The 19,601-nt window shown below is 35.8% G+C and overlaps 1 protein-coding gene across 7 annotated transcripts in view; it reads left to right on the forward strand.

Annotated features, from left to right (window-relative positions):
- Positions 1 to 19,601, forward strand: part of szt2 (SZT2 subunit of KICSTOR complex) — a 337,146-nt gene that overhangs the window by 177,086 nt on the left and 140,459 nt on the right. For all 7 annotated transcript variants that reach the window (XM_039735449.1, XM_039735443.1, XM_039735448.1 and 4 more), the window contains 4 exons: positions 179 to 352; positions 8,473 to 8,661; positions 9,079 to 9,269; positions 15,256 to 15,437. In XM_039735449.1, coding sequence (XP_039591383.1) covers positions 179 to 352; positions 8,473 to 8,661; positions 9,079 to 9,269; positions 15,256 to 15,437 — 736 coding nt within the window. The remainder of the gene's footprint in view (positions 1 to 178; positions 353 to 8,472; positions 8,662 to 9,078; positions 9,270 to 15,255; positions 15,438 to 19,601) is intronic.

The following is a 19,601-nucleotide window of genomic DNA, read 5'->3' on the forward strand; positions in this document are numbered from 1 at the left end:
CAGAGTTAATTTATTCATTTAAATTACAAGGTTAAATGTAATTAAATGAGTAAAGAGCAATTATTAGTTATTATTTGCATTATTAACTGTGATGGTATTTTGATGGATTAATGCAGTTGATATTCAGATTATTGAGTAGATTTCTTGAGTTATGTATGTTTTATTATCCACTTTACAGGAATTGCATGCATTGCTCTTTCCTTCGTGGATGGCAAGGGATCACCTCTTCAGTTCTCAGGACATGAATTACAAACTTCATTGAAAGGAAGTGTATCTAGAATTGTCCTACAAGAAAGTGAATTTGAAGCACTAACTGATATTACCAGAATCAACTTGGAAAACATGGAAATAAGTATGTTGAAGATCATACTTCTAAACTTCATTCACAGTTGATCACTAGAAGTAGTTGTGGCCTATTGCTTTAAAAAATCCATTTTTTCATGAAGGTGTTCTCAGTTATGGTTCTGGAGGGCTATAAGTTTTAAACCCAGTCAGTTTTGTATTTAGAAGCCTGGCCTAGCTGATAATGAAACTTACTAGTTGGTCCTTTCATTCTTCCAAGACAAATCTTTATTATATTGTGGATTTTTCTTTCTTTGACATCATTATCCATACATTCTTGTTGGTCCTTCCCTTCTTTCTCATTTATTTCAAAATATTTTATTAACACAGATATTTCATTATACTGTACATATACACAGGTTTAAATGGAAGCATGTTAGCTGGATGGTTTGTTTTTTGTACCTCATCATTAGTGGCAGTGGTGGCTGGTTAAGAAAACAGGCCGCAATCAACACCTAAATGTTTAAAACTAAAATTGGCAATTAAGGGTTCTGAATTATGACTAGTAACTTAACTAAAACTAAACCAAAAAAAAACATACTGCTTTAGTGGTAAATAAATGAGTTCTTAGTAAAAAAGTTGGTTAAAGTGAAAGCCCACTTCCACTGCTGCCATTCAGGTTGTAATTAAAGAACTCTGTAGTAGACCTTTTTTGTATATCTGAGTTTAGCTTTAATGAGAGACTAGCAAAATACCCGCGCTTCGCAGCGGAGAAGTAGTGTGTTAAAGAAGTAATGAAAAAGAAAAGGAAACATTTTGAAAATAACTTAACATGATTGTTAATGTAATTGTTTTGTCACTGTTGTGAGTGATGAGTGTTGCTGTCATATATATATATATATATATATATATATATATATATATATATATATATATATATATATATATATATATATATATATATATATATATATATATATATATATATATATATATATATTGTCACAAAACGAGTCAAAGACAGAAAAAGGTTTGGGGCAGCCACCCATGTAATTTGGTATCCTGGCTGCAACTTCGTTTTCTTTCAAATACCAGCACTGAAGTGCTTACAACAGAGTCCAAAACAAGACTGACACAGAAGGGAAAAGGGAAGGCTTTTAAAGGGGGAGACAGGAAGTGAGGTCATAAGGGTCGGACACGTGTTCATTGTTCATTGGTTTAGTCCCGGATGTGACATCAGGGGCGGAGCTGGCAAGGTCTGTCTCCATTGGCTCGGTCCCAGAAGTGACGTCCAGAGAGACAGGTGGAACCTCCCGGGTTAGGTCTACAGGGAAGTGAGAAAGAGAGTTAGTGCGCTCTGCCACATCCCGGCATGGCTCAGAACTGCCTTCACTCGAGCCCTTTAGCTGCCTCCCATGCGCGCGTGTGTGACAATATATATATATATATATATATATACACATATACACACACATATAAACATATATATATACATATCCATACATATATACATATACACATATATATATACACACACACATATATACATATACACACATATATACAGTATATATATATATATACATCCACATATATACATATACACACATGCATATACATACACACACATATATACACACAAATACATATATATGTATACATACACACACACACATATAAACATATATATACAGTGGTGTGAAAAACTATTTGCCCCCTTCCTGATTTCTTATTCTTTTGCATGTTTGTCACACAAAATGTTTCTGATCATCAAACACATTTAACCATTAGTCAAATATAACACAAGTAAACACAAAATGCAGTTTTTAAATGATGGTTTTTATTATTTACTGTTTCATGTTTTTGCTATTTGTGGATAATGGCCCTCACTGTGGTTCGCTGGAGTCCCAAAGCTTTAGAAATGGCTTTATAACCTTTACCAGACTGATAGATCTCAATGACTTCTGTTCTCATTTGTTCCTGAATTTCTATGGATCTTGGCATGTTGTCTAGCTTTTGAGGTGCATTTGGTCTACTTCTCTGTGTCAGGCAGCTCCTATTTAAGTAATTTCTTGATTGAAACAGGTGTGGCAGTAATCAGGCCTGGGGGTGGCTACGGAAATAGAACTCAGGTGTGATACACCACAATTAGGTTATTTTTTAACAAGGGGGCAATTACTTTTTCACACAGGGCCATGTAGGTTTGGATTTTTGTTCTCCCTAAATAACAAAAACCAGCATTTAAAAACTGCATTTTGTGTTTACTTGTGTTATATTTGACTAATGGTTAAATGTGTTTGATGATCAGAAACATTTTGTGTGAGAAACATGCAAAAGAATAAGAAATCAGGTAGGGGGCAAATAGTTTTTCACACCACTGTACATATACATACATATCTACATATATACATACAGGTATACACACACACACACACACATATATATATATATATATATATATATATATATATATATATATATATATATATATATATATATATATATATATATATATATATATACTCTTTAGGGTGCGAACAACTGTTGCTGGGGGTGGCAGAATTCATCAAGGAAGAAAAATGAAAAACATTTCAACAAAATCTTAATTTATTTATCCATTCATTAATAATTAAATGGGCAGGCTATTTTGTACCAGTGCAATAAACAAACGGATGACTCCCGCTCTTATGTGAAAGTCTGCGTGGATATTATGAACTATCATATCTGTTCAAGTTCTATTTAAATTTTAAATAGAAGGAATTTTTATTTAGTCGACAGAAATATCTTTGGTAGGAATGTAAGTTAAATGTAGGCATCATTGCATAAATTTTTCTTCACCATACAAATGTAAAGAGTAAATTAAGCCTTACATTCCAACCAAAGATATATTTGTGTCGACTAAATCAGGGGTGTCAAACTCAATTGCACAGGGGGCCAAAATCCAAAACACACTTTAGGTCGCGGGCCGAACAGGATAAACATTTATTGAACACACTAAAACTAAACTTTTAAAACTTAACTTTTTTGAACATAAATATGAATAAAAACAGACAGGAATATTATTCCGGAATAAATCAACTCAAACCTTAAATAACTTATAATATTTTGCTCTCCATAAAATATATCCTGTCTAAATTATACAAGTTAGAAATAAAGTAAAGCGTTAAAAGAACAAACATTCAAATTTCTTTACTCTTATGTAATTTTATAAAAAAATAAACTTAAATTTTAAATATCCCAAAAGATTTTGCTCTCCATAAAAATATATGCTGTCAAAATTATACAAATTCAAATATGAACATGCTGCATAACAAAACCTGGAAATATAAATAAAATGTGTTCTTTTCAGCAATAACAAATCAAATCATTCAGTTGTCTTTGCTCATATGTCATTTTATCAGAGCTGGACGCCTGGCATCTTTTTTTGGCAACAAGTTTGTTTATGTTTGGTGTGAGGTTCTGTGTTGTGGAGATTCTCAGGATGGACTGCAGGTGCTCATCAGTGAGGCGACTCCTGTGTGCTGTTTTGTTAGTCTTCATCACTGAGAAGAGCTTCTCACACAGATATGTGCTACCAAACATGCACAAGGTTCGAGCCGCATGTAGACGGAGCTGGAGCATTTCTGCGGGAATGGAGTGAATAAACTGTGCGGGCCCTGCAGTATCGTACTTTGCCTTCAGTGTGCCATTACACTGCAGCTCAATCACCTCCATCTGAATCTGCACAGGTGCAGTTTCCACATCGACGGCAAATGGGTTGCAAAACAACTCAAAATTCTTTTTTTGTTCTTCAAAGTCACCAAAGTGCCATGCAAACTCAGTGCGTAGTGCGCTCAGTTTATCAGCAAAGTGTGTATTTGGGAACACCGTTGTGCTGACTTGGTTCAACATTACTTGGCAACAGGGAAAGTGGGGCAAGTTGCACTGGTGCATTTGTGTCTCCCATAAAAGCAGCTTCACTTGAAATCACTTTGTGATTTTGCACGGGTAAAACGTCTGCTGAAGTGTCAGATTCTTCTTTAATTCTTCTGCTTTCTGTATCTTCTGCATTGCATTCAGGTCTTTCAGGTTATCCTGATGTTTTGTCTCATAGTGCCGTCTTAGATTAAATTCTGTAATTACAGCCACATTAGCTCCACAAATGAGACACACGGGTTTACCGGCAATGTCAGTAAACATATACTCAGCCTCCCATCGGTTTTTAAAGGCTCTATTTTCAGAATCAACTTTTCTCTTTGGCATCATTATTTTTTTTACACTGTCTTCCTTTAGCGGGACATTGACTTTTTCCACCCCACGGATGTATTTAATGTTAGCTAAGACCCGGTACTTAAAAGTTTCTCTCGCAGTTTCGCTGAGTTTGTGCCAAACACCACCCTGACCATCTCATCTTCCTCTGCATAAGCACAGTCCTTCACCCATGAATTTAGCGGCAGTGTTTCTATTGGATTGCCGCTGACGGAAGGCCTTATATGGGCAGGCACTAAATTACGTGGGAGGCGTAACTCCGCCTCCCACGGGCATTGAGCAGAAGTCTATTATAGTATATGGACGAAAAAATAGGTTCCAGTTATGACCATTACGTGCAGAATTTTGAAATGAAACCTGCCCAGCTTTTGTAAGTAAGCTGTAAGGAATTAGCCTGCCAAATTTCAGCCTTCTACCTATACGGGAAGTTGGAGAATTAGTGATGAGTCAGTGAGTTAGTCAGTGAGTTAGTGAGTGGCTTTGCCTTTTATTAGTATAGATTGTCAAAAGGCATCTGTTTATTTTCTCTTGATACACAGTTTTATTTGTGTAACTTCATTGGTTATAGCATTTAAAGTTGGGATAACATTTTAATCAAAATTGATATTCTTATATTTTTTACCCTTTTTCTTCCTTTATGTTATGTTGGCTTCTTTTGATGAATTGTTTTACACTATTACAAATTGCAACCGAAAACACTGGTTTCATGGCTTCCATCTTAATACCTATTGCTGATGAGATAGGGTCTAGCCTCCCATCCCTTGAACCTGAATTGGACTAAGTAGGCATGAGAGAGTTGAATTTAAAGATAAATTATTTTGTGAATATTAGGTCTTAGATTAATCCAAAGTATGATTATGGAAACCCAGTGATTCAGTAAGGAAAGAATACCTTGCAAGGGTGTGTCTAAACCCACTTCTGTTAAGATCCCATTGCAGCAAGCAAAAGCTATATTTCTTTCTCAATAAAAACAATCAAAAATAACTGCAACATTTCTGATTTTCATTTTGTAATTGTAGCAACTTCAGAAAATTACTTTTAAAGAGTCTTTTCAGTGCCAGCAATGCTAATTTTAGCTACCTTAGTCAACACATAATTTCACACTCAATCTGCATCTTATATGGCTGTTGGCTTTATAACAAAAGGTGCAAAGAAAAATACACTTACAGTAACATGTGATCATGTAATGTTTATAGGGCAAATAGTGAAAATGAGTTTAGTTTTTGTCCCATATGTTATTGTTCCTGCTCACACCCAACTGGTGTATGAATTTGTGTCCCGAATACCCAGTCCATTGAACATGGGCAATTTGTTTAAATTTTGATGTGCATTAAAGTTACAAGGAAGCAGTAGCAACTGTATACCATTCTTTTTTCTTTTTGGTTACATTACTTCATACTTGCAGGGAATCATATTTATGTGAGTGGCTGTGCTGTCAAATGTCATTTATGTGCCTACATCTTTAACCAGCTTCTTCTAAGTAACAGCTCACAAGTCAAAAAAACTACTTACTGTAATAGTTTGCATTCACACTGCAACTAAAAACATTACAAACAAGAAGAAGAAATATGAAAAAACACATGCAGCACAGACCTGTAGTGTAGGGTAATGTAGCACCTGTGCCTGAAGCCACATCCAAATGCCCGATTTTCTCTGGTTTGGTGCTCTTTTCAAAAACCTTCCAATGTTTCACATAAGTTATCCTTTTAAATGTTGTTCAGGTCTTCAACCAACAGCTGAAGGAATCTGTACTCTACTACAGACTACATCTCTTGTATGTAAATTGATAAGAGACCAGACACAACAAAATTGTGACATTTTTTGTTAGGTTTTATGTATATTTAGCAGAATTTCCTTTGTAAGACTTCTGATTCTTAAAACAAATGTTTGTAATCTAGCTTCAATATGACATATTTTGAGATGTCATAGTGGATAGTGGTGATGCCCCAAATATCCATCAGTCTTGATTGGAATGCCACACCTAATCTTTGTCTGTGTATGTATGCGATACCTGTTTTTCTCTCTGGATACTATACTTTTCTGCCTTAATAGATTTTTAGACATACATAGCTTTCCCATAAAATATTTTTATTTTCCTTTCCCCAAAACAACATTAATAATTATTTTTCATAAAAAATGCTCCATGTTGGTAAATGAATTGATTGTAGTATGCTTAGGATGACCAGATGGATATCTGAAGGGCAAACATAAAGGTCATTACGTTCATAGATGAAAAGCAGAAAATGCGTTTATTTAATGAAAGAGATTGAAGGAAGATATTTGTAAAAGTAGTGCACAATAAGTTTTTCTAAGAATAATTCTCTCTGTCTGTCTAGGTATCTATCCTGTCATCCATTTATTTATTCATCCAAATTTTGTGAATATTTTACTTTTGATGTCATAGTTGAAGGCAAAGGGAGAATTCCACAAATTTAAGCAACTCTGCCCCATAATATACACTCATGGGGTAAAAAATGTTCCCAAAATTATAAATTATACTGGGGGTTCCCCCCTGCTCGTTTCTCTTGCCAGCCATTTTGCGTTTTTGCCGCTCACGTTGTTAAGAGGGGGGCTGAACACACCCCCAGGAGACTCGGTCACTCGTCTGAAACCACCTCTTTAATGGTGATACAGTGTGAAACAAGTAAATTTTTTTTTTTTTTACCTCCTCTTTGCTCGATCAGCTGCTAGATTCCTGCTGCTGCCGTACTGCATGATCTGCATCTCGCATGGCGCTTTGAACATTTAAAAGCCTGTACAGTAGTTGTCCTACTTCATGTGTATTATTTCCGGCCTCAGGCATGGTTAAGTCTTTTGGCACAAAGCCCCATCTCGCAAGACGTGAGTTGTTGATATTTGTTTTTGTTTTTATTTTAAAAAAACAGAATAAGAATCTGAAAATCTAACAACATCACATTAAAGTTCGATAAATTCTAGAAAAGAATGATACCAAATATATATTTGTAGGTTTTAAAATAAGGCCGATTTAAAGCGTGACAAAAAAGTGACATAAAAACATCACTGTTGCACTTAGGATTTTATATATAGAGAGTAGATTAGTAATATTTAAACTTGTATGACCTTACTGACGCACTGAAACAAAACATTGACACTTCAGTTCTCTGTGCTCCTCCTTTTCGTGCTTTGGCCAGACTGAGCCTGAGACTAACTGCCCTAATTTGTAAAATTGACTGCTTTGTTGTATGAATGGATACTGTGAAGGACATGAAAGACAATGCACTATGACCAACAAAACAGCAAATATCTTTTAATTGGGGAGATTTGCAAGTCATTGTAATACAGAATTGTGTGCTAATAAAATACCTTTAATGTATTTTCCACATTATAGTGCCTGAGGAAGATTCATAAATGTCATGCTGCTGGTTATTTTTTTGAAGGGTAGTGAAAACATAACAAAATACAGTATGTCATTTTCTGGCACTAATCAACCAGCCATCATTTGTCTGCCTACGCTGAATGATGGTTAGTCTCTTTGATGATTGTTTATGAATGGGATAATTTAGGTAGTTAACAGTCTTAGCTGAAATGTTATGGTTGCATGGCTAACAGTGTTGAAGATTGTAATGAATTTGTCTTAAATTGTGGTACTGATGTGTAAACTTCAGTGTCTGTTAAAATATAGAATTACACCAAATACAATCTGCCTTTATTTAATTCAAATTAATGTGAAGATTGTTTTTTGTTTTTTTTTCTTAGTAGAATAGTACATTGCTTAATTTTTACTTTATTATTATTATTATTACTATTAAAAAATAAAAATTCTATGGTTAATTTGTTGTTTTGACATTAGTAAGACAAATAAATTGCTATTCACTGACAAAAATTGTCCCTTAAAAATAATTTTATATGCTAGACATATGTGTTACCTTATGATAAACAGCAATATTTTTCTGAATTACATCTCTGGCAATTTCATAACAGGTCCTTGGGTTCATGTTCGATTTGATATTTGGGAACAGGGTAATGTTAGCCCTGTGCAGCTTGCTGATAAATTAAAGAATGCATTACGCCATGCTCTCTGTGACGTGATTATGGAATTCAAGGTTCTATCAAACCCTCTTTGTGTGGAATCTACTCTGACAGCCTCTGATCAGAAAGAATATTCTGCTGGTAAGAATTAAATGCAGTAATTATGTAAACATTTTAAATTGACACATTAATGAACATCCTTTCTTTTAGGAAATTTCTTTCCCCGTCCCCTTTTGTATTAGCAGTCCCTCTTGGGTTGTAATACATTAATCTTAAATCTATTTCTAATCCAGACCAGTAAACTGTGCGATCTTGTTAAGTAAATACACACACAAATTATAGTAAATATAGTATTGTTTATTTTCTTTTTGTAATAGGCTGACATGTTGCTTAGTCCATCTGTGGTTTGTGTAACAACACTGAGAATAAATTTAAATGCAGAATAAATTGCAAAACTTTAGGTTTCTTTTTTTCTTTAAATTACTTAAAGTAACTGTTTAATTGCACTAATGTGCCAATGGTTGGTTTACCTTTTTTTTCCTTGTTTTATATTTATAGGTCTTCCAGCACAATTATTTTGTGATGTTAAAGACCTACCAAAGCAACTTTCCAATAGTGGAAGTACCAAAAGATGTCCATCTCCTATTCTCTTTTCTACTGCTCCACCTCCCACATCTGCAGGTGCTGTAACACCTGAATCTACTACACCAACTGGAAAAACAGCTCGTAGAAGTTTCTGGGATATGTTGGTATGTCTACCCTCCAACCTCCCCATCCCCCACATTCCAACAAAAGCATATAATGTGCATGCATAAGGTACTCTTGAGCGTTGTTTAAGCTTGAGGCATAACCTGCTTAGACTGGTTTTATGCTTATTTATAAGAAATACTGCTTAAGGTAAGACCATATAATACATTTTTTTAAGAAAAAGCCATCTACCTAAACACCTCATAAATTCTTGGAGATATGAAAGTCTTCCAAGTTGTAAACTAGATGTACAATTGAAAAGTCATTCCATTTATTTCCATTTATACGAGGTGTGGCAGAAAAGTAATGAGACTGGCAACACTGCAAGCGATCTGGCAACGCTGCGCTATTGTCCTTGATAGAGCACGTGTATCAGTACCCTCCCATAGCTCAGTGCGAGTTTCAACTCCTTCTGTTAACTACGTGATTTTTGTGACTGCTATTAGCGAAGTTGTGTTTTTGGTTGTGCGTCACGCAAAATGGAACAGCGGAATTTGGAGCAACGTTGTGCCATTAAATTTTTTCGTTAAGTTTGGAGAATCGGCAAGTGTGACATTTGAAAAGTTAAAACAGGCCTATGGGGAACATTCTTTATCCCGAGCTCAAGTTTTTCAGGGAGGCCTTCAACTTCGAAAACCAATGAAAACATTGAACGTGTGAACACTCTTGTGAGATCAGACCGTCGTTTAACATTAAGAATGTTGAGTGAACAATTAAATTTGAACAGATTTACCGTTCATCAAATTTTGACTGAAAATTTGCACATGCGAAAGGTCTCTGCTAAAATGGTGCCGAAAAACCTCACAATTGAGCAGAAGGAAAATCGAAAAAACGCATTCCTGTGGTTCCCCAGCCCCCTTATTCACCTGACCTCAGTCCGTGTGACTTTTTCCTTTTTCCTAAACTGAAAAATTTCCTCAAAGGTCGTCATTTCGGGACTTTAGAAAACATCCAAAAGAGTGTAACGGACATGCTGAAGACCATACCGGTTGAAGACTTCCAGCGCTGCTACCAACAGTGGGAACAACGTCTCCATCGGTGTGTAGCTGCCCAAGGGAACTACTTTGAAGGGGATAACATTGATGTTTGAAAAAAATAAAAACTTTGGTAAATAAAAAATCAGTCTCATTACTTTTCTGCCACACCTCATATTTTGGAATAAATTATTTTCAATCTTTATGTGAAATTAGCTATTTTCTATCTGTGTCTTGGTGTCTCTGTTAAGATAGGTGCTGTAAAGCATCAGGTGATATGAACCTTATTAGCTCTCTTTTTAGTTTTTTTTTTTAGCTTAGTTTTAAAAGGTAAATTCTTAAAATTCTTTGCTCAAAGTTGATGCTTCGAATTCCTAGAAAATGTTTTGCAAATATATTCTTATTGAAATAATAAAATCAAAAACATACACATTCATCTAAGTGAAAACATTAAAATGCATTATAAATCTTAAATACAACTTATTTTGAATTACACTGCTCAAAGCACACTGTAATTCATATGTTTTATATATTATATCAATTCATTCTAAATCAGTAATTTAAATCTACACAAAGATGTTTGTGCACTGTAAAATGAAAGACCTTGACACAAAAAGAGGTTTGGGGCAGCCACCCATATACTTGAGTAAGGCTGCTAAATTGAAGTTTGGCACCATAGAAGTGTACAGGTTGAGGCCAAAAAAGAACTGAATTCAAAGTGGGAAGCTGCTTTTAAGGCAGGTCGGCCGAAGTGGTCAGCAGGGTTGGAGCCAGAAACGGAAAGTGGCATCATTGAGTCCAGGCAGTATTTTCCATGTCTGGTCTGCAGGAATAATAGAGAAAGGTTTACTGAACCCCACCACCCCCTGGCCTGCTGTGGAATTACCTTATTTTGGTCCTTCTAGCTGCTTCCCATGCACACGTGTGTGATAGCACATACTCATCATCATCACTGGTTTAACATCCATTTTCCAGGTTACTCCCCAAATTTTGTTCTCCTATCTCTATGTAAGCATCCACTGGGATGAGTCACATTCTTGAAGCAGTTTGATATCTTTTTATAGCCTTCCTTTGTTTTGTAGGCATAATTTAGTTTAATTTTCAGACTGTCAGTTGCTTAGAAGAGCCCACTCCGTGTTTGAAGAGTCAACAGTTCCTGAGACTAATAAATTCTTTATCAGCTACAATTCCTAATGACAAGTCTTGACCAGACTAACATCTAGTAAGTTAAGACAGATTTTGAGAACTTACATCTGAATGGATGCCCAAACCATTGCAAATGCTTCATTTAATGTTTTATTTATTTATTTATTTTCATTTTTCCAACTCACATAAATCGTAGCTATACATAGATTTGCATAAAAATACCATAGTTTTAGTTTATCTGCTGTTTTCCTCTGCCACCCAGTTCTAATTCCTGAGGTGAGGCAGATAGCTCCTTTCAAGTCTGACCCAGGAGTATTTGCAGTATCAGGACCTTGCCAGAAGGAAGCCCTTCCAGATCAGCCAGGAGCTTCCCTAAGTAGGGATTGTCCATCCTTGCAGCCGCCCCTGGCAGTACCCATGGAACCTTGCAGAGCTGTCTCGTGGGACGGCCAGCCCTGCCAATTGAAATATGGGAGCAGCGATACAGGAATGCTGCCTTCTAACATATCGGGGAAGTATGCACTTAGAAAGGTTGTTTCCCCTGGACCTTCAAATGTTGTAGCCTTCAGGGTGGGTAATAATCTTCTGTCCAACCTTCCACGTTATGACAGCCTCCTGTTTAAGAGTCATCCCCATTGGAACAGACGTCCATCCGTGTTGTCCATTATAATAGATATATCATATGTGTGTATGTATATTTTCATATATATATTGTCTTCATGTATCGTATGCATTACTTTCGACTTTTCTTAGGGGACAAGAATTTCATTATACTATGTACACTATATACTGTAAAAATGGTAATATACAGTACTTCAATTGGAATTTGAACTTGAGATAAAAATATAGCAGATAGTTAAAAATATATTATATTGTACAAATGCCCTGAGCATATCTGTCCATCTATTTTCCAAAACATACTTAGTTTAGTTTAGAGTTATGGGGTGGCACAGCCTATCCCAACAGGTTTGAGAATCATGATGGAACCAACCTACAGATAGAGCACAAGTCCATCAAAGGGCTCATTCAGTCATTCATGTTCATATTGGGCTAAATTAGAATAGCTTGTAAACTTAACATGGTTGTCTTTGTGTTTTCAGAGATAAATCAGAGTAACCTGAAAAGAATTCTGCAGACACAGGCAAAACATGCTAATTCTATCGACTTAAAATGTCCATTACTGTGAATAGTTAACAGAAGATGAACTGATCGCCAAAATTCAAAAAGTTAAAGATGATGCAATTCTTTAATATTTTAAGAAAAATTAGATTTTTATTTCCATCATTCGCAGGTACAAAATACCAAAAAAAAATTTTAAAGGGCCCGAAGCAAACATTTGGGCACCCGACATGGTCACTACTTAGTAACACCCCTTATGGCAAGTATCACAGCTTGTAAATGTTTTTTGTAGCCAGCTAAGAGTCTTTCAGTTCTTACTTGCGGTATTTTCACCCATTCTTCCTTGTAAAAGACATCTAATTCTGAAAGATTCTTGCGCCATCTTGCATGCATTGCTCTTTTGAGATCTATCCACAAATTTTCAATGAAGTTTTGGTTGGGGGACTGTGATGGTCAAGACAAAACTGTCACCTTGTGCCTCTGAGGTATTCTATTGTAGATTTTGAGGTGTGTTTCAGATCCTTATCTTGTGGTTGGACCCATCCTCTTTTTAACTTTTTTACAAACGGTGTGATGTTTGCTTCCAGGATTTGAATCCACTCTTCCTTCTACCAATGATATGCTCCTTGTGCCACTGGCTGCAACACAAGCCCAAAGCCTGATCGATCCATCCCAATAATAATAGTGTTCTTTTCCTGGAATTCGGCACCCTTTTTTTTTTTTTTCAAACATCCATTTGCAAATTGTGCCCAAAAAGTTATATTTTGACTTCATCAGTCCACAGGACTTGTTTCCAAAACATATCAGGCTTGTTTAGAGGTTAATTTGAAAACTTCAGATGCTGAATGTTGCAGCTAGGACACAGGAAAGATGTTCATCTTCTGACTCAACCATTAAGGTCATATTTGTTCAGGTGTCGCTGCACAGTAGAACAGAGTACCACCACTTCAGTCTGCTAAATCTTCCTGAAAGTGTTTTGCAGTCAAACAGGGGTTTTAGTTGCCTTTTTAACAATCCAATAAGCAGTTCTTTCAGAAAATTTTCTTCTAGATCTCAACTTGACCACCACTGTTCCAGTTGACTGTCATTTCTTAATAACACTATGAACTGATGAAACACCTACTTGAAAACGCTTTGCTGTCTTCTTGTAGCCTTCTTTTGCTTTGTAAGCATAAACTATTTTATTTTTCAAAGTGCTAGGCAGCTACTTAGAGGAGAGCCCATGGCTGCTGGGATAAGGTTTGAGGAGTCAGAGAATTTATACAGCTTTGCAATTTGCATCGCCTGGGGTTTCCTAATGAAGATTGTGCACAAGCCATATCCCTAATGAGCTAATGAACCTTTACATGGTTCTCCCTTCCTTTTTTCACTGTACAATTGTACAAAATAAAAACAATACCTTAATCTTGCATAAAATGGCAAAAAGAAATGTGACAACTTTAACATTATGCCTTTTTGTTCATCTTCTGCTCACTTAACTATTGACAGTAACAGACATTATATGCAAGGGTGCCCAAAGCTTTGCATGCCACTGTACTGCTGCCACCATGCTTTTTTGTTATTGCCTCTAGCTAAAAAATATTTTTACTAATAGTTTTTATAATACACTTTTTTTTTTCTTTGGGGAAGTTTTACATTTTTACGCAATTTTCAGTCATGTTCAATATTAAGTGGTGTACAGTAATCCCTCCTCGATCGCGGGGGTTGCGTTCCAGAACCCCCCGCGAAAGGTGAAAATCTGCAAAGTAATAACCATATGTTTATATGGTTATTTTTATATATTTTAAGCCCTTATAAACTCTCCCACACTGTTATAAACATTTCCTGAACAGTTATACAACATAAGCCCTTTGTATTCTCTTAGATATTAGGTAAGATTCGTTGAAATTATGTATGTAAACACACTGTTTATATACAGTAAAACCTAAATATTATTTTAAAGATATTGAGCGTCTCCGATATCACATACGTTACAGCCATTACAATATACAGGCCACCAGCAATAAATATGTACAATGCATGAAAAATTGTATGCAGTAAAATGTGTGTAGAGTGACACTAAACGTATGTACATGTACTAAGTACTGTACGTAGAAAATTAATTATGGTTACTCACCAACAATGACACAATGACTTGTCCGATAATGATGAGTTTAATTTTACTGCACAACAAAGGAGAGCGGTACCGCTCTTCTAAAGGAGCCTCTTCAGGCGACTGTGTAGCACTGCCGTTGTTGTTCTTCTGGCAGTCTTCAATCCAAATCCCTAAGGCAGATTCCATCCAGACTACATCCTTATTACGTCCACTTGCAACTCGTTTTGCGCCCTGGTTAAAGAACACTGCAGCTGTAGATCTTATATTCTTTTCCTCCTTTTTAAATAAAAAGAATCGTGGACTCATTGATGCCATAGTGGCATCGTACACCGGTGTAGCTATTCCCTTCCTTCAACATATCCAAAACTTTTGCGTTTTCAGCAATCGTTGGCATCTTCTGTTGGCACTTGGGCACGGCCCCTGAAGCAGTATCAGTATTTTTTTGAACTCATTCTTAAAGTAATTTAGTAGGTTTTCTGCATTATTACATGTTGCAGATTTATATAAGGTTCAATGCTTTTTATTGTAAATAATAGATTTTTAGCTTTTATTCTGCAGTAAATGTAGGAAATACATCAGTTTTAAAATTTTATATGCTAATATTTCAACATTAACTATTTAACTCTATCATGTATTTTAATTTTTTTAACACAGAGTAAACCAGATCTTTCTGAACTTGGATCTCCAAAAACCACGGATGATATAATTCTGGAGAAAGCAGAGGATAGCCGCACACGTCGCAGACATAAAACTGAGAATGTGAAACAACCTTGGAGTCAAGAAAAAGTGGCTATGTCAGAAATGGAACAGGCACAGAAGCAAGCAGCTGCCCAGAGGTTTTAATTTCTCATTTTCACCTCTTAATTTCAAAAAAAGAATAAGGAAAAGTGGAAAAAGTAGAAATATGAAAAATACAATTGAATAAAACATGAGAATCTCTCATGAATTGGTTTATATGGATTATCAGTATTAGAGTATATCCTGCAAAAGTATTCACACACTTGACGAAATCTATTTTACTGAATAACAAATTTTGTTCTCTGTGATATTATATTTGTGTTATCAAAGCACTGAAACTCTAAATATTTTGTTAATGTGACATTATTTTATATTACAAAAAAAAAACAATTCAAAAGAATGCTTGCTATTTGCATAAATGTTCAATCCCCACAAGTTAGTATTTTGTATACCCACACTTTATTATTTTACATCTTTTAGGTTAAGAATATGCCACATTATGCATAGTAAGAGTAATTTTTGCCCATTCTTCCAGTCACATTTTCTGCATTTTGTTCAGGTTGGTTTGATGAAGCTTGTACACTACAGTTTTCAAATAGCTTGAACAGATTCTCAGTTGTGGTACTTTGGCTGTGTAAAATATTCACTCTTTTTCCTTGTGTTTTTCAAGGTGTGGGTAGTGTTAAATTTGTGCTTCATATATCTGAACTTTTGGCCAGAGGGTTCAAACTTGTCTCATCTGACCATGAAACCTGTTCCCAAATTGCAATCAGGTCATACTTTTGGTTTTTTATTTAGATATATTTGTATATGGTTCTTTTGTGCTGCTCTGCCACACAGGCCAGTGTTATTCAGAACTTTTGATAAAGTTGTCTGCTGCACCTTTACTCCAGCCATAGCTGAACTGTGTAGCTCCTTAGGACTAATTGTTGGCCTATCACGATTCACCATTTTTGTTGTGTACAGACTTTTGGAACCTTTTCTAGGCAGTGCCTGGGCTATGTTTAACATAGCTATCATTACCTGATAGAACTTACTGGAATATCCAATCCTTAGATATTGGTTTAGACCCTATTCCTAATTTTTGCATTTTCATTATTTTATCTCTTTGGGTTTTCTTAAGCCTATAGTCCTTATTTTCACAGCTGTCATTCACATTGAATAATGATCCCTTAACTATAGAGATTGCACTTCTGAAATTAGTACTTCTTCACTTGTGGAGGACAATTTTATCCTTGTCAGTCAATTGTTTTACACTTGTGTGAACTTAGAGTTTCTGCAACAGTGTATTTTTTTTCCTGCAGAAGACAATAATGTACAAAATATTTTAAGTTTTATTTTAAATTTACAAGAAAAATATAGTAGTGAGATTTATTATTGAGTAAAAGTAGAGAATTGTTTACAAAGCACTGTATACGAAAATGTACCTTAAAGTCTTCCGCTGAGTTGAAAATCTGTCTTTTTGGCCACAGAAACCAACATAAATCTGAAATGGCCCTTGTCAGTGTGCTAACAACTTCAGTAGGAGATGGATGCAAGAACTGTTATCTGGTTCTCTAGTTGAAATTCACATAACATGGCTTCACAAACACATAATCAAGCTTTTGTTCTCTTTTCACAACAGTTATTTAATTGTGCTAGGCATTCCAAGATTTTTGTCTCGTTATTAGTATCCTTCTCTGACTAAGTAAAGGAATCTTCTAGGTTGTCTTCTAAAGGCCATTCACCCTTTAAGTGTTGTACAGAAGACTGAGGTACCTCTCTTTAAATTAACTATATTAGAAGGAACAGTTGATCCCAATCCCTTTATTCTGCTTGAACTACTTTCTTAAACATATGTTTAATGGTTAGCTTGAAACTTTCAACCAACCCATAACTCTGAAGGTAATATACAGACATTTTGTTTAGTTTAATATGCAGTAACCCACCATTTGCTTTAAGGTGTTTGACATAAACAGTGTCTCCTAATCCATCAGGATATCCTTGGAGATGCTCAGCCTCAAAAACAGCCCTACTATCTCCCTGGTGTTTCTCTTCAAATTTGCAACACAAATTGGGATTACTTTGGGATATCAAGTAATTTAGTCTGCTAGTACTAAAATATATTTGTTTCCATGGATTGAAGGCTAAAGAAGACCTACGATATACTGTATATTATGATCCACTTGAAAGGTTCCATAATTAAACTGAGTGGCAGTAGCACTACTTTGTGATGTTGAAGTAGTACTTGCAGTAAGGATAAACTTCTTTGTTATCACTGGACCATCAAAATCTTTGTTAAACAGGCTTTATTACTTTATCTGTGCCTAAATGTCTCACCAGTATAAATTTATAAGCAAGCCTGCATATTTTACCATGATATATTAAGTGTAACATCTTCATTGTCTTACCCTGGTGCTAGTGTGCATAATATAATACAGTGGAACCTCAGTTTGCGAGCATAATTCGTTCCGGAAACGTGCTCGCAGTACAAAGCACTCGTATACCAAAGTGAATTTCCCCATAAGAAATAATGGAAACTCAGATGATTCGTTCCACAACCCAAAACTATTCATATAAAAATGATTAATACAAAATATAAAGTAAAAATACATAAAACAAATTAACCTGCACTTTACCTTTAAAAAGAATCATGGCTGGTGTGAGTGAGTTTCTAAATTCTTGTGGGATTCCACCCAACGGGACGACATGCGGAAGAGTGTCCCAAAGCACTCCCAGCGCTGTAGCAGTTTGCCGTACAAGCGTATCCAAAAAGATCACGGATATGCTATAAGCGCCTGCCGTCGATGGATGATACAAGGAACATTATAAAGATCCCGCTACAATAAATAACCGCGCTGTTGCTGTTTCAAGCTAAATAAAGCTGGTGTTGTTAAAGTACTAAGACTCAGCTTCGTGTTTTGGGGAGCAAGAAAAGGACTCGCACTTCACAGTGCGCACACACACACAGTCACAATGCTGTAGTAAACAGTATATGCTTGTACGGATGTTGACTATATGAGTGAGGCACGCAGATTTAGACGGAGAATAGGAGACGATTGCCCTCAAGAGAACAGAGAGAGAGACGCATGCGAGAGAGAGAAGAACCATCAGCTCAGTTGTGATCACATGATGCTCAGCAGACAAAGTTTATCTATACTACTTGTATTGCAACACATCGCTCGTTTATCAAGTCAAAATTTATTACAAAATTTAGCGCGTCTTGCAAAACACTCGTAAACCAAGTTACTCGCAAACTGAGGTTCCACTGTAAATCATTCTCCAGCACAAAGTGGGACCCTTGTAAAATGAAGCTCAATGAGGTTTGCCGTTTACTGTGACAACAATATTCCTATTCCTAACATGTTTTAAGTAATCATTGTTCCATATTTCTCTTTTAAAGCGTATGGGTAACTTCCTTTATTGAAAATATACAGTACATCCGGGAGGTTTTTAGTCAAAGCACTTTTTATGTCTGTCCGCTCAGGTGAGTGGTAAACGTTATCAGCAGACTCAATGGCAGGGTTAGGAGTTAGGGCACCCGCTTATTCATGCCTTTCATAGTATGTTTGGCCATTATATGCAATTTGAGTTGACTTCAAGTGCTTTGTGTTTGCCCTGTAACAATCATTTAACCATCCCCATACTTCTCAAGATTAATAGTTGATGCTTTTGCCTTCTTGATATAAATTTCAGGCCATTCTCACTCTATGATGAAATCATACAGGGGTTTTGAGTAAACCACCACAAACATTTGATGAGAAACACTTTTAAAGCTACTATGCCAGCTAAATAGTAGTGTCTGTCCCCATAAATTTATGTGAATGAGTTCTTTTTTATTAATGTAGTTTTGAGACGAAACCAGCAGGGCTGATTAATTTACTTCCAGAATGCATTAAATCCACATTTGTGTACCAGTACTAACTAACTTTTACCAGGAGTTTGAGAGTAAAACAGACTCTGCCTTGAAACGATACTACAGTAGAGTCTCGCTTATCTATACTAATAAAAGGCAAAGCCCTCACTGACTCACTGACTGACTCACTCACTCACTGACTCACTTATCACTAATTCTCCAAGTTCCTGTGTAGGTAGAAGGCTGAAATTTGGCAGGCTCATTCCTTACAGCTTACTTACAAAAGTTGGGCAGATTTCATTTCGAAATTCTACGCGTAATGGTCATAACTCGGACGTTAAATACAGTATGTACTGTATTTAAAAAGTTCAGTCCTGTAATGATTTAAAGACATTTTTGATCATAGTCTGCTTTCCTGACGAGTGCC

This window comes from Polypterus senegalus, chromosome 14 (genome assembly GCF_016835505.1).
Source record: "Polypterus senegalus isolate Bchr_013 chromosome 14, ASM1683550v1, whole genome shotgun sequence".
Classification (NCBI taxonomy): Eukaryota; Metazoa; Chordata; class Cladistia; order Polypteriformes; family Polypteridae; genus Polypterus; species Polypterus senegalus.